Source organism: Eurypyga helias, unplaced genomic scaffold, assembly GCF_000690775.1.
Source record: "Eurypyga helias isolate BGI_N326 unplaced genomic scaffold, ASM69077v1 scaffold109, whole genome shotgun sequence".
Taxonomy (NCBI): Eukaryota; Metazoa; Chordata; class Aves; order Eurypygiformes; family Eurypygidae; genus Eurypyga; species Eurypyga helias.
Genome location: NW_010271121.1, coordinates 56871 through 71851, shown reverse-complemented (window position 1 = coordinate 71851; position 14981 = coordinate 56871). Strand labels below are relative to the sequence as shown.

The 14981-nt window shown below is 38.8% G+C and overlaps 1 protein-coding gene across 1 annotated transcript in view; it reads left to right on the top strand.

Annotated features, from left to right (window-relative positions):
* Positions 1 to 1201: 1201 nt before the first annotated feature.
* FEZ2 (fasciculation and elongation protein zeta 2 (zygin II)) overlaps positions 1202 to 14981 on the top strand; it is a gene marked incomplete at its 5' end in the record, with an annotated part of 23199 nt that continues 9419 nt past the window's right edge. The window contains 5 exons of the mRNA XM_010158679.1: positions 1202 to 1310; positions 4391 to 4507; positions 5854 to 5998; positions 9398 to 9666; positions 12392 to 12472. Of these exons, the coding sequence (XP_010156981.1) occupies positions 1202 to 1310; positions 4391 to 4507; positions 5854 to 5998; positions 9398 to 9666; positions 12392 to 12472 (721 nt within the window). The remainder of the gene's footprint in view (positions 1311 to 4390; positions 4508 to 5853; positions 5999 to 9397; positions 9667 to 12391; positions 12473 to 14981) is intronic.

The following is a 14981-nucleotide window of genomic DNA, read 5'->3' as shown; positions in this document are numbered from 1 at the left end:
GCTGCCCGGACGGCCCGGGAGGTGCGAGCATCCCGCTGCCGCCTGCCTCCGGGGTAAGGAAGAGTGCTGTTCTGGCCTGCGGAGTGACGGGGGAATGCTTGTTCAGCTTTTTGCGAAATGCCCACGGTGTCAGCGTTTGAAATTGAACGTGGGAAGCACGGAAAGCAGATGGAGAACAGAATCTCTGCTGCAACTGTGGCCGTTGTTTTTCCCTCTGACCTATGATGCTTCCTGCTTTTAACATTATTTTACAGTAAATTTGTCAGCTTATCTTTATTAAAAATACTACAGTTTTTCTTTATTTTGAGGTAACTAAATTGTGTGCCTTATACTGAGAGAAGGAAAAAAAACCCCACTGCCTCTATAGCAAAAGGCTGGTACCTGTAAGTTCGGAGCACCATGAGTCAGTGGTGGGGCTCTGCCTGCCCTGCTGTGACCTCTCAGCCTGGCTAGGCAGCCACCCCACGCGTGCACCCGCAGCGCTTCGGGGCTGGGTTTGTTAGGTGACCTGAGGCAGGAGCCTGCTGACAGAGATGCTCCACCTCCGAATCCGAATGAGTGTAACAGAATAGGACTGTGCGTGCAAGCCTCTAGTACCGCCAGAGAGGAGGTACGCTGTAGGCACAATTAAGGTCAGCTCTAGACGAGTGGTGGGCCGAGCTCAGCAAGAACACATCTGGACAAATCAAAATTCTTGCAGAATGTTAGTATAACCTGTGCATTTTCATTATTCTGTGATAAATGGAAAGAAAGAAAAGATCTGGCTCATAATTTGCTACTCAGCTTTTGCTAATTCCTGATTTAAAGGTGTAAAATGTGAGGAAAACAGGAACAACGCTAGGAAAGGAATTTATAGCTGAGCTCAAATTTCATTAAAGGAAGGACTTGTCAACCCCCCGAAAAGATTTTGAGTGTGGTTATAACGAAGGTGTAACTAAGGTGTCTCTTCATCACGTTGTTTTATTTCACCACTCTGTGTGTACGTGGTTGGTTTAAAAAAGTAAATAACGTTTATAAAAAAAAACCCAAATGTTTTTGCTTTAAAACTTTATTAAAATGTTGTCAATAACTCATAGATGAATATTTAGGGAGTCAAAAATTGTTGTTGGTAGAAGTGTATTCTCATTACAAGTATGTTTATTGCTGATCAGTTGCTGCTTGTTTTAAGCCTGCATTTTTGTTCCTCTGTTCCTCTCTACAGGATTTGGAATGCTCTGACTGATAATTATGGTAACGTAATGCCTGTTGACTGGAAATCTTCCCACACCAGAGCTTTGCACTTGCCAACACTGAATCTTTCTGAAAAAGGGGTAAGTTCTGATCAGCAGAAATATCCTCTTTGGATCTTTTATACTCAGTAGGGAAATAAAACAATTTGCATTTGTATAAAAGAGTGTTGTTATTAAATGACTTAGAATATTTTTAGGGCTTGGTGTTATACATGAGAGGTTTTTAAAATAAATCTTCCAAGCATTGATATGTGTTTGGGTTGGAATAATTCGGGGTCAGTTTTAGACGGGCGTTCCATCAGTGTGAGCCAGAGCAAACTGTAAAATGAGAAAGCGTTTCGCGCACAGTCTTTCTGCTGTCTGTTTCAGGTTGAATGCTGTTCTGGGTGAGGGAGGAAAAGAGGTGGGAGTATTCTGATTTAGTTAATCCAGCGTGGACGTTTTTTAGGTTCATCTCATTCTGCAGTCAGGTGGAGGCTAAAGTGGCTTCTTTCGCAGGAAGGATGGCCTAGGAGACGTTGAAGTACAAGAGTTTGTTTTGGTTTTCTTTTTCTTATTTAACAAGCAGAATAGTTGTCTGGGGAGGGAGCAGGGAATAAGAGCTTCAGAGAGGTTTATAGAAAGGGTTGTCCTCAGATGTTCTTAGAAGTGGATTAAAACGCTTCAGGAGGAAAAGCTAGGAAGAATTCCCATCTCCTGGGTCTTCTGAGGAAACGAGTAGCTTATCTTTTAAACATAGTGAAGGTGAGTTATGTTGTAAAAATATCTGTGTGTGTAACCTGAGAATAGGGTAATTCTTTGACTCCTGCCAGCCATTATATAATCCACAGCTGCTTTTTACTGTGTCAGGAGCAAAATTGTCCTGCTGAAGAGGATGCTTTGGGATTCAGCAGGGGAAGATGGCACTTTGGAACTCACTGTCTCAATTTGAATCTGATCATTATCCCTTGAATTCGACTTGTGTTTATTCTAATTTTTATTAGTGCTTGTTCCAGATTTTCTAAGTGTTTTTAGAGTAATTGAATTCTTACATTTAAAGTGAAAAGGCTTACAACCCCCCATGCTGTGACCTTGTTGTGTGACTGAAAAATGCACTGGAAGACTGATGGATTTTGTGATAAGGAACTAGATACAATATAAAGAAATGTTTCATATAGTTTTTGTAAGTTCTTTGCGGGGAGTTATGAAGGAACTACATAAAAAAATGTGAAGTGCTGTTGCTGGATTAGAAACAGATCTTAAATATGCTGCCAGTAGAGGAAAAATCAGTTTACGGATTAAACAAAATCTTAAGTTTTTTCAGCTTTCACTCCACCTGGCGTGCCTTTTGATGTGTAAAGCCCATCTGTTTGGGAGCGTTTGACATACTTTCTTTCTACTTCTCTGTGTGTCAGCAGTATTTCTGGATATGTGACAGCACATATGGACCAGCTAGTGGCTTGTTGTAACTTTCTTACAATGAATACTAACAGCTAAGCAACACTCCCTTGATACGTTGGAAACTAATAATATGCTGTTGGGCTTGTGCTTAAAATATTTCTCTTCCTGTTTTAGCAGGAAAAAAATGTAAGGTGAATGGGGCTGATTCATCTAATCGTTGTTGCTTCACATCACAGATCTGTGAACACTTTTGTACGGCTCTGACAGTGAAAGAAGTAGTAGGGGGAAGTGTGCAGCGGTACAAGGAACAGGATTGCACAATTGCTGGTTCCTTATATTTTTGTTAGATTACTTTATACAGGTCGTTCCTGGTAGAATTGTGAGGACAGAAACAGGCATGGAGTGTGGCTGGGTGGAAGGCCAGGTGGTTCTTTTGGCATCAGCTGTATCTTGGGCTGTTTTAGGTGGTTTATTAGACTAAATTATCAGAATATATTCTGACAGTCTCTCAAAATATTGTTTCTGGAGATGTCAGGAGGGGAAGCTGACCTCCTTCTAGATAAACTGTTATCCTTGCTTACTATCCCATAGCTGTTGTCATAATCCTATATACATGGAAAAACAGTTGAGGACTGCAGACGTAAAGAATGTCAAAACTGGGATGTATCTGCAGTAAGCGAACAGATATGCCTAATGGAGTCCTGTTGCTGCATGGTTATTGGAATTCAGATTCTGGGGAAAAAATGGACATTTGACTTCATTCTAATGGCTAAAAAAATATACAAATTGTATGTTTCCCTCTGTAGGCTTGTTATCTGGGGACGTCAGTAGCATCTTCAAAATAAATCTGAAAACTATTAGGGTTTCTGAAGAAACTGGGAAAATAGGAGGAATTACAGCAAAAATTGAAAAGTGGTATGGTGAGACCTAGGACTTTATATGGCTACTCGTAATGCTTGTAAGTTAGCCCAGAGATCAGTTAAAGCAATTGAGCTTGGAGTGTCAGAGGTCAGGGATTGCAGCTTTTGGGGGCTGGTGGACTTTTCTAGGATGGTTTGGCTGGAATCTAGTAATAGACAAAGTGCAGAACAAAATAACTTTCTGAATAAACTGGAATATCTCACTGTGTGAGAGTAAAATATACCTGACTGATTAAGGTGGGAACTTTAATCCTTTCCTTTACTATCTGTGCATCTGTGGTGTTGAAGGATGAGTGTAATTTGATGGTGCGTATGTGGGAACAGCATTATTTCCACTTTTTACTGAAAAGACCCAGAGATATTCAATAATGTATTTTTAAAATAAGCTGGGGTGATAAGCATGTTTTGTTTTGTAAAACACCTTTTTCCTGTCTTTTATTGCGTGAAAAAGCAGAACTGTAAAAGAACATAAAATAACAGTTTTGTGTAATTTTAGAGATGGGTTTTCACTCCACACTGACAAATGTCTGTCTTCATTTAAGATGTAAATAGCTGCATTGGATTGACTGCCTTCTGTGCAGGTATATCTGCATGTCATTGTGAATATGATCTTTATACGCCGAGGGTATTTAAAGGCTGGCAGCTATTTTAACTTTCTGCAATTATGTTGATTGTTAAGGTACTTCAGTTTCCAGTATTTGACGGGAAGAATCATTGATTCCATTATTATGGGCAGGGAATCTGTTTCATTCTTAAAATTCAATAGTTCACCTTTTGTGGTTGTTTGTTTTTTTATTTGTGTTCGGGGTTTTTTTAATATGTATGTGTATTTATATAAACACACATTTTCCTGTGTTCTAGGTAAATGATAACTTGAACCTTGACCTGTCAGATGACGAGGAGCTGAGAGAACAGTTGGATATGCACTCTATCATTGTTTCCTGCATCAATGATGAACCACTCTTCACAGCAGAGCAGGTAAAGTGTTCAGCAAAGACAGTGTTGTTGATGTAGTATTTTATTTTAGTCTGTAATTATTTTTCCTTGTTCTTCCTTGCTGTTCACCATCGCTAAGCTCCCTGATTGTTCTTTATTTAGATTTGAAAAGTACTCCAGTGCTTCAGGGGAGGTTGGTAGTCCAGGATCTTTCAAATCTTTACATATATGTTAAACCTAGTAGTGTTTCTGACTAATTTATGGTAAGAAATGTATAAAGAAAGAAAAATATTTTTGGAATGTTGGTGGTATCATAGAGTTTGTAGTTTTCCAGCATGACTGTATGGCCATTCATATCTTCACATGACTTTGTGGTTAGTGAGAATTCTTTGGAGTTTTTGCCTAATATGAGAGCAGATCAGCAGTTCTGCTACTAAGCTTTCAAATTACTTGCTGTCTAAAGGCTTCTGTTCCAAATCCATGGATTTACTTGAGTTATCTTGAAAATTGCTCTTCTGAGTAAGGTTAATCACTCTCTGTTAAGATCCTGCTTTAGTAAGCAGATGCAAGAATTTATTTTCTTGTTGTTTAAATAGTTACCTTTGATGAGCATGGTCATTAAGAGTAGAAGAGACAGGATTGTTGAACTGCCTCAGCTCTTCTTACTGTGAGATGGATCTCAGCGATGTCTACACCCTTTAACCATGCACAAGTCGATCTGTTATTTATTCAGCTGTTCAGTTAATAATTTAGCCTGTAGAAATATGGTCATTTCTGTACTGAAAAGTATGCCATTTATGCGCAGGATTTCTGTTCTCATACTTTCTGTCTGGCTCAGATCTTATGTCCAGGGATACAAATCAGCTTCAGCTTATGATGGATCAGTTCACAAAACTTATAGCAGATTTTCAGGTTATTCAGAGCTCTTTTTTATTATTTTTCTTAGAGAAGTGTAGTGAAACTTGGGGGGGCAGGGGGGAGGTAGTTGATTTTTGCTGTTGTTTTGTTTTCCTTCAACTGAATACTCAGGAAAGATACTCCAGCTCACTCTTCAGTTCTCTTAAGCATAACCATGTGCACCTTCACATAGAAATGACTGTAGTTTCAACACACTTCTTGTGATGAGATCACCGTTGTACCTTGAAAAGGTAGGCTTAGTCTGAGAGAGCAAGGATGGGGAGGAAATGTCGATATGATTTTGTTAATTTTCCTCAGTCCATTCTTGGTCTTAGTTTCATCCAGCAGCATCTTTGCTAATTGAAGATACCAAAACAAAACAAAAAACCAAAACCAAAACAACCCTTAAGCTCTTAACAGCTTTGCTTCAAATTGCAGGCCATTTCTCTTTGTGCAGGGAGGGGTTTTGTAAGGATTTTCATTTTTTGAAGGTGATTGAAGAAATAGAGGAAATGATGCAGGAATCGCCTGATCCAGAAGAGGATGAAACACCCACCCAATCAGATCGGCTGTCCATACTTTCCCAGGAAATTCAGACGCTCAAGAGATCCAGTACGAACAACAGCTATGAAGAGAGTAAGTGGTATTTATTTATTTATTTAGTGATTTGCTCTCATGCTTACTGAAAATAGTTTAAGGGGAAAGTTGGGCAAGTATTTGATTTATAGCACATCCTTCGTAAGAAATACCTGCATTCAAAAATACTTTCAGAATGTCCCGAAAGAGTAAACTAGATATAGAACATAAACAGAAGACTTACCTTTGTCAGCTTTCACAACTTAGAATAAAAATAAAACTTTATAGAATTTCAGATGAAAGAAAATATGCTGAAGCTTGATTCGCTGTAGTGAGGTCCCTTCATAGGTAATGTTGGTCATTTTTATTAAACTTCATTAATTTCTGTATTTTAAAGTGGGAGTGGCCTTCTTGAGGCCAGTACACTGTTTAAGATGAGCCAAAATGCTTGAAAGCTATGCAGTAGATAAAGAAAATGGTGTTTCTTTGGTACTGTTTCAGTCACTGTAACATACCTTGATATACACTAACACAAAAATAAGGAAACCATTGGGGTTTTTTGTCCTGTGAAGACCTGGCGTACTTCTCTACACCCCTTCCATTCCTCTTCAAAAAGCTTTAAAGTTAGAAAAAAAACCCACCCAACCCTTTGTATCTTCCTGAATGCAAATGAAATCATCTGTTCTTCCCGATACAAAAGGAAAGGAGAAATTACATGTATAGTGTAGTTGTAGTAGATTGATGTGTATATAAAAAACCTGTGACTAACCAGTTTCTTGGTGGAAATTTGTTGAAATCAATTCTAGGAGGTGATAGGAATACAAAGAGTATTTGCTAGATGATCCCTCTACTTTGGTCCCTCTTACAAAGTTTGGTGCTCGCTTTCCTGTAGTCTGGGTCAGCAAGATAAATTCCGTAGAAGATTCAGAAAACTGGCTGACCTTTTGTGGCACAACTTGCAGTTTCTGCTACACTTCAGATTTATGGAGCAGATTCCATTTTCATGGTTGGACTCTTAGCTGTCTCAGCACATAAATTTCAGGAATGTGAAAGCAAAATGTATCCTTCTCAGCAGGGCTCCCTGCTTTTCTGACAGTTCCGTATGTCCCTGGGTTTGTAGCTAATCAAGCTTGCTTGGTATTTCATATCATGTTTATTTTGCTTGGCCTCGAGCATTCATCTTGTCTGTTGCATCTTTATGGTTTAAAGGACAGCCTTGACCGAACTATGCCTTGAGTTACTTTAGCAGGTAATTTAACTGCTTCACCAGTTTCTCAGAATCTGCTTTCATATCTTTCGGGTCACTATTCTATTAAAAGCTCTTCCTACCTTTTTTTTGTGCGTGAAGCTGCTTCAGCATTAATCTTCATCTCTCAAACTGTTGCAGAGTTTTCCTAGAAACTGTCTGGCTTTTGTAAGACAAGTCAAAGGTGTTAATGTTTAGGATTGAAGGCAGAAAACCCAAGCTTTATTTACTGGTCTGTTGGATAGGAGAAGACGTGTATTAAGACAGTCCAAAAATTAAACCAGTTACAGCTCTGGTAACGCAGGTGAGTCCTTTAGCCTACATAGCGTTAAGATTTAATCCAAGTAGTCTTCTGCATTTAAATTACTGCATTCCCTCACCTGCCTCAGCTGAGTAGTTGTATGGAGCCCTTTTATGGGCTTTGATCACAACAACTGATCTGTCAGGTCTATAAACAAGTCAGGATTGGGACTGGGTAATACACACCTGTGTTTTTACAACAGTTGTTTCTGAGGCTGGTTCTTAAGTGTTGGGACTCACTGGTGCTCTCTCCAGTCATCTTTCACACGAAGAAAGCAGGGGTGCAACCCATGCTTTTCAGATTGTACTTTGTACTGAATGCATATGCAACTTAGATGAATTTTTACCACAGAGTATACTCGGTTTCACAGACTGCAAGGCCTAATTTGTGACTTGAACCCATAGAGCACCAGTTAATCTTGCTGTTGAATTTACCTTTCTTCCCCCTGCTTGTGTCCGAGTTGATGTTGCCATTTGCTATTGCTGACAACGAGAGCTGACTCTGCAAAAAGTTACTGCAGTGCTGGTACCTAGTGTGGTGTGTGCGATGACTGTGAGCACAGCCAAGGTGTGTGTGACAGGCCGAGGCCATAACCTGCATGCTGCACACTTAGAATAGTTTAAACAACAACATAGGTGGCGGATGGCTCAAACCGCTTGAAAATTAGATCCTTAAGCATATGGTAGTGCTACAGTGTTTGAACAGTGTAAGCTACCTGTGGCTTCTTGCCAGAGAATTGCCTTAATAGGTTGCATTGCTTTTTCTTTAGTGAGTGACAAGGAGGTTTCTTCAATCAGTTTTCCCTGCTATAATTTAAGAAAGAAAAATCAAATTCCAGCTATTACCTTTGATGCTCCTGAGAGCTATAGTTTTTGTAGTTTGTGGCCTTATTTGTAGGTTTCAACACTTGTCCATAGGCACTTTCCCTGGTAACTTTTTTTTAGACTAACAACTAGCCATTTCTCAAATGCCAATGAAAATTACATTCTTTGACATAAAAACTGCTGGGACTTACTAGCTTCCTAGGTGTGTCAGACTTAATTGGGAATGGAAAGCAGTCCTCAAGGAATGTGCTCACTGTTTTTAACCCAAGCAAGCCTCAGAACATTTTTCTTGGCCATAATTTCGCTGCCTGTAACACATGACCCAGTAGTACCTTTAAAACGCAAACCTGGAGGGGTGATTTTTGTTTCCAGACTGACATTTTACAGGCTTCTGATTTGACCAGTTCAGTCTCATGCTTTTGCAAAACTATTAATGTTTATTTTTGCTTGAAACCAGTCTGTCTGCTAATTTTGATCTAGGTCCTTGTTTCAGTCAAACACATGCCCTTGTATTGCCTACAATCTCCAGACAAAGAAAATTTGGAGGATTTTGTTGTGTTTTCTAAATGCATTTGAAAATACTACTATAAAAGCTTGGTGCAAGCTTTTGTTGATATGCCTGCATACCTTGGCAATATCCCCAAGAAGATTCCTTCCCTCATAGATTATAGTTTCTGTATTACTATAGGTGAAAAATTCAAGGATCCCAGAAGTGCTGAAGTGTTGATTGTTGTGTCAGAAAACATGGAAACCTCTTACTTTGTAGGTGGAAAGTCATAAATTAACAGAGATGTCAGTATTAGAATTTTAGTGCTTAGTTCAGCTTCCTTAACTACAACATGCTCTTCATATTTGCAGATTGTCTCAGCTTTCGTAGAAATAAGAAAGTTTAACCAACTTCTTGTTGCTAATTTGGTTGCCTCTGTGTTGTGTTTATTCTTCTAGGAGTAGTGTTTTTTTCTTTGTACTTACAAAACTGAATTTTTTGTTTTGAAAAATATCAGAGTACATTTTCTTGTTATTGCCACAAGTATTCTTATGCTTAAAACCTTGATAGATTTTTTTTTTTTAATATGAACTATTTATAGGAGTAAAAAGATTGTCTGTTGCTGAGTTAAATGAACTGCTAGAAGAAATTGAGACTGCTATTAAGGATTATTCTGAGGAACTGGTACAGCAGTTGGCTCTACGAGATGAGTTGGAGTTTGAGAAGGAAGTGAAAAACAGCTTCATTTCTGTCCTCATCGAAGTACAAAACAAGCAGAGAGAACACAAAGAAACGACAAAGAAGAAAAAGAAGATGAAAAACGGTAGTCCTCAGAACGGCAAACAAGAAAGAGGTCATATGCCTGGAACAGTAAGAAGTTCTTTGTAACTATTTATGCATTCAATTTTTTTTTCCCCTATGGTAAGTAGCAGTCCTAGATTATATCAAGATACGTGATACATCTGCTTCTGTGCCTTCATTCGCAGACAAGGTTTAGGTACCTCCTACTGAGATTATTTTTTTCACAAGGACATAGAACATTTTACTCTTATACTCAAAAACCCCTTACTTTTATTGTTTGCAGATTAGCCTGGAATCAACATACCTTTCCTGCAAAAAATACAGTCTTTGGATATACTGCTGTGTTTTCTCTTGCCAGCAAGCAAACTCATTTATCTGTTTGATTTCACTATGTGAATTTTAGGATGTGTGTGCCACTATTAGTCTTGCAGGAAATTCAGTAGTATTGCTGGTGTAGTTGTACAGGTATTTATTGATCATGTTGGGTTTTTTTAGGTAGGGAAAAAGTCTTACCCTGGATCTCTAGAAACGTGTGGCAGAGTTACTACATCCAACGAGAGATGGGGGTGAGGCCAAAGTGCAGTGTAGGTATACAGGGAGAAGATAATTTGGTTTACTCTTTACAGAGCATAGTAACAAAAGGAAAAATGTCTTTCCAATAGGGTTTGAATAATAGGAAGCAGAGAATGAAAGAAATTAGGTTGTTATCTTGTCAATGCAATCTTTTCTTTCTTATCAGTCTAGTGTAATTTGTAAATTACTTAAGTGGAATATGAATGTTAGAATTTCTAAGTGTCTCTTATGGGATGTGGAAAATGTGGTTAATGTATTGTAGATCTTGGCTGAGCCTCAGAAAGAATGCGTCAGTTTGACATCAGAAGGTTTTGGGGTTTGTTTTTTGAACGTTAGGAATAAACGTTGTAATGAAACATTAATTCTTCAGAATCTATTTCTGAACTTTCAGGGATGAGATACCTGTGATAATAACCCAAATGGAGTTCTCATCCTGTCTGTCTCATGAAAAGTCTTTGTGTGCATGGTTGAGTTTTAATGAAGCTCTAAGAAAATACATGTCTGGAAAAATATATCAATACAGAATCATCATCCCTTTGCAAGAGCACAGTGAAAAGCTTAAATGTACTCCTTTTTGGTTCTCGCTCATGGAAAACCAAAAAGTGGTATTCTAATTAGAAAGAAAAATAATGATTTGCTTTTGAAACTTGAGTCAAGTGAATCAGAAGCTACTTGGGTTGCTTTCAAGTTTAGAGATATGAATGATGCTTTCCAGTACAACTGTATGTGGTCCCATATAAGACGTTTTTATATTTGGTTGCTTCAAGATATAGATGTGACACATAGCTTTCTGCGAGGGGTTGGACAAACTAGCTCCTAAATAAGACTGTGGGCTGCGTATGTGTCGTGCCTTTCAAAATAGCTTTCACTGTCATGCAAGCGTCCTTCTTGCAACAATCCATTCTTTCTTTTTTCCTTTTTTATGGAAGTGCTGAGAATGCATACAGATGGTATGCTCATATAAATTGTAAAGGGGGAATTTCTGTTAATAATGTATATCTGTATGTTAATAATGTATACATTAATAATTAACCAAAACTGATAAATTCTCATTTAAATACAAAGCTTGGAAGTAGGGTTAAATTTTCATACTCTTAAGAAATTCAATTTTCCTGTAGATACTGCAATTGAATTTTAATAAATAGAGGTTTTAATTCTTTGTTCTTGATACAGTCTTGAGGTAAATCACTTTCTTAGACTTGTAAAACTTTTTCCTTTCTCACAAGGGCAAACTGGGGAGCAGTTATTAATAGTCAGGGCTTGAAGATGCCAGTTCCTTTAAGGAGGATATCTTAAAAGAGTTGAGATGGCTTTGGCAACATCTGCGTCTATTTACTGACCTCACTGTGCTTTAGAAAGCAGATGAGTACTGTATTCCAGCACATTTTATTTCCCCTCCCAGAACTAAGTATATTCAGATAATTTTGCTGAGGTGTATGCATCACACTGTCCTGTGTCAGCAGCTTGACAATGTCTTCTTTCTGTGTTGTCGGTTGCTGATTTTTATATCTCTTGCTAAACATCAAAATAGTTTGGTTTTGGGTTTGTTTTTTAACCTCTCCAGCCAGCAAAAAGTATTTAAAAGTTCAAGAAAAAAATCTATGGTTGGATTACATATTAATTTTTCTTTACTTGGATTTCGTTATTCTGCATAATGGAGCTTGAAATTAATATGGATGCATTGTTAATTAATTGTGGAAAAATGGGGAATACTAGTTGTTGCTTCAGTTGTGGAAGAGGAAGCACAAAAGCATAAAATGTCCTTTAGGGGTGGAGCTGAAAATTACTACCTCAGAACAGTGTTTCTAGTAGGTGCTTAAAATCTGAAAAACTGGTGTCAGCAGTGTCTCTAGAAGTATATTGCTCAACCACAAATCTCAGAGGAGATCGTACTGTGAACTGAACTTCCAACAATAGTACTTTTTATATTTCAAACTGAAGCAGCCTTCAAAGGCAAATCTTGACCGTTGGGTCTGCAGTGTGAAGATTTTGTTTGATGAAATTTTGCTGCAGAAATACTGTGTAACTGCCCTTAGAAGGTTTGCTTTCTAATTATAAGGGTTAAGTAGGTTAATGAAAAAAATAAAAATGTGCTGAAATGCATCTTAGAGCTTGTCTTTGTCATTCGTCTTTTATAGTCTTGATAAATGCTGATTAATAGTCTTCTGAACTTCTCTCTGTCCCTTTTTTTTTCTTTCTGCTGTGTTTTCACTACTTATAGCGCTTCAGCATGGAAGGGATCTCAAATGTCATACAGAATGGCTTCCGCCACACGTTTGGAAACTCGGGTGGAGAGAAACAGGTGCTGGGCTCCCTTCTCTCTTTCCTCGTGCTTTGCCTACACTTGCGGTAGGAGCTGAGATCTTGGAACTTGACTGTAGCTGAAGATAAATGCTGAGACAGGAGAAAATAGGACAAAAATTTTGGACTGCACTTCCCTGCCTCAGGACTCTGATCAACCTACAGTCTCTTTCTCTCCTCAGCAGCTCGAGACAGTCAGGACTTGATGTCCTGGTGCACTGAAGTAATAACCCTTATTTCTTAGCCCAGACTAAAAGTCTGTTTTGGTGTAGCGGCATCCTTCTAACACACTGCACGTCTGCAAAAATCTCACATCCAATTGAAGACGATGTATCAGGCTAGACAAAACATTTCAGCCTTCAGCATTAAGGACTGGGGTAATATCTCCAACTGAAAAAGGGTTTTGTTTTCTTTTTTTTCTTCAAATGTTCAGAGCTGTTACAACCAAAAAAGAAAGTAGTGTCTGGAAGGTGCATGAACTGCCTTGTATGTCTTTCTGCCTTTGAAAACTGCATGATGTATGCAGCCTGATGTGTGCAACAGGGATTACTGATACAAAATACTTAAGCCATATACAGCTCTGTGTCTTTTCACTGACTGTTTAAATGTTGAAATACACAGCACAGAGACGCAGCTTCAGTGGATATCACTGTAGATGTTACACGTACCTACGTAGCAAGATTCTTCTGCTTTATTTCAGGGCACTGCTGTCAGTATTCGAGTGTTTTTTCAGAGCATACAGTCATTATAAACCCACACTGAGGTGTTTTCTGCTAGCAGGGAAGAGTCAGTTGCCAGTCTGGAGTTGTGCTCCAGAAAAAATGCAAGGACATACAATTTTTTGTGTGCCTTAGAAGGCAGAAGTTCGTACACATGAAGTCACAGCATAAAGCTTATGACAAGTGTGTACGGTTATTTCAGAACTCCTTTCAGTCTTTAATGCCATTTCCTGCCCTTGCTATTTTCTGGGTAGTATTACTCTGATAAGTAGGTGCTTTCCTTTTTAAAATGTGATTCTTTTGTGTGTGTGTGAGACATAAGTGAAAATGGCTTGGAATTTTTCAGCATTTAAGGAGGAATTTCCATTGGAAGCTCTCTTTTCCCATCTGATAATGCAGTTAGAAGAAAACACCACCAACTGCATAAAAGCCATTGAAATGTTGGTAGTTCTTTCTGTGGTCAAATTTCCAGAAGAAATTTCAAAATAGTCATCTTCATTTTGCTTTTTAGGCATGTCAGACAATTCTTATCGGGGCTTACAAATTGCAGCGGTAATTGCTGCTTATCAGATTGTCAGATGTGTTTCAGAAAATATGATGATGCAGTAGACTTGCCATTTGGGTACGTCAGTAAAGCTACACTTCAGTCCTTTCCTTTCCATTATCTGTTATGCTTCCCACCACAATTCAGGGAATGAGTCTTAATATGGCTGTTACAGATTGATTGTTGTTGCAGCAGCAACGTATTGATGAGGAAAAACAAGATGATTTGGGAAACTAAGAAATATTTGTTTTATATTATTGTTATTATAAAGGAAAATGGGAAGGTGGGGTTTACAGGGGAAGGAAACCAGGGAATATCAGTATTTGGTCCAGTGAAATGTGTCCTAGCAATTTGTTGTCTAGGTAAAGGACAGAATGCCACTTAGTTCCGAAGGCTGGAATGCCAACCCTGAGATCTGATTTCTGAGTTAGCACATCCGCTTTCATCTCTGACATTTGCAGATTTAAGAGCCTTACATCTAGCTATTGATTCCGGTAATTTTAGTAGGAGCGCATCTCTCTAATGATACCTGTTAGTTACGTCTGCTGGAAAAGGAATTGGAAATTGGCTGTTGAAGCATGCTTCCCTCTGCTGTGCTGAGTGGATGTGAGAAAAGGCAAAAGGGAAAGGGCAGCAGCAAAGCGCCCTGTGTTTGCGCAAGGTCTTGGTGAGGTGTCAGTTCATCCCGAGTTGCACAGACCTGAGTCTGTCTGGCATTGTGGCAGATGGTGCCATTGAGCATGAGGTGCCTGATCCTGCTCTAAACATGGCAACGGTTATAGCTGCGTTTGGCAATGCTGGCTCCTTCTGCAAAGTGAACCTCTTCACCACAGCCTGAGGTACACTTGACTCCCGTTGAAGTGCCGATACTAGGAGAGAGGGAGACCTTGTGCGTAACGTGGTTTCTGATTGCTGCGTGGAGAACCGCATGTCTCTCAAGTTGGGTGACGGAGGGTTGCTTTGCTTACTGACTTGTAGCTGTTAACCCAGAATAAAGTCCCTGTTAAATTCTTAAAAAAATTGAGGGAGAATTCAGGAAGGTTTTCGTTAGGTAAAATTCCAGCCATTTCAGTACTTCTGAAATGCTGGCCTCTGTAAGAAGAATATACATTCATATAGGCTGCAAAGTGAGATGTGGCCTACATGCATTTAATGGAATAGGAACAGGGTTGCTTTAAGAATTTGAAAATAAATCTTGTTTGCACTGCAGGTCTTATATCTGAAAGATATAAGAAAATTTTTGCCTT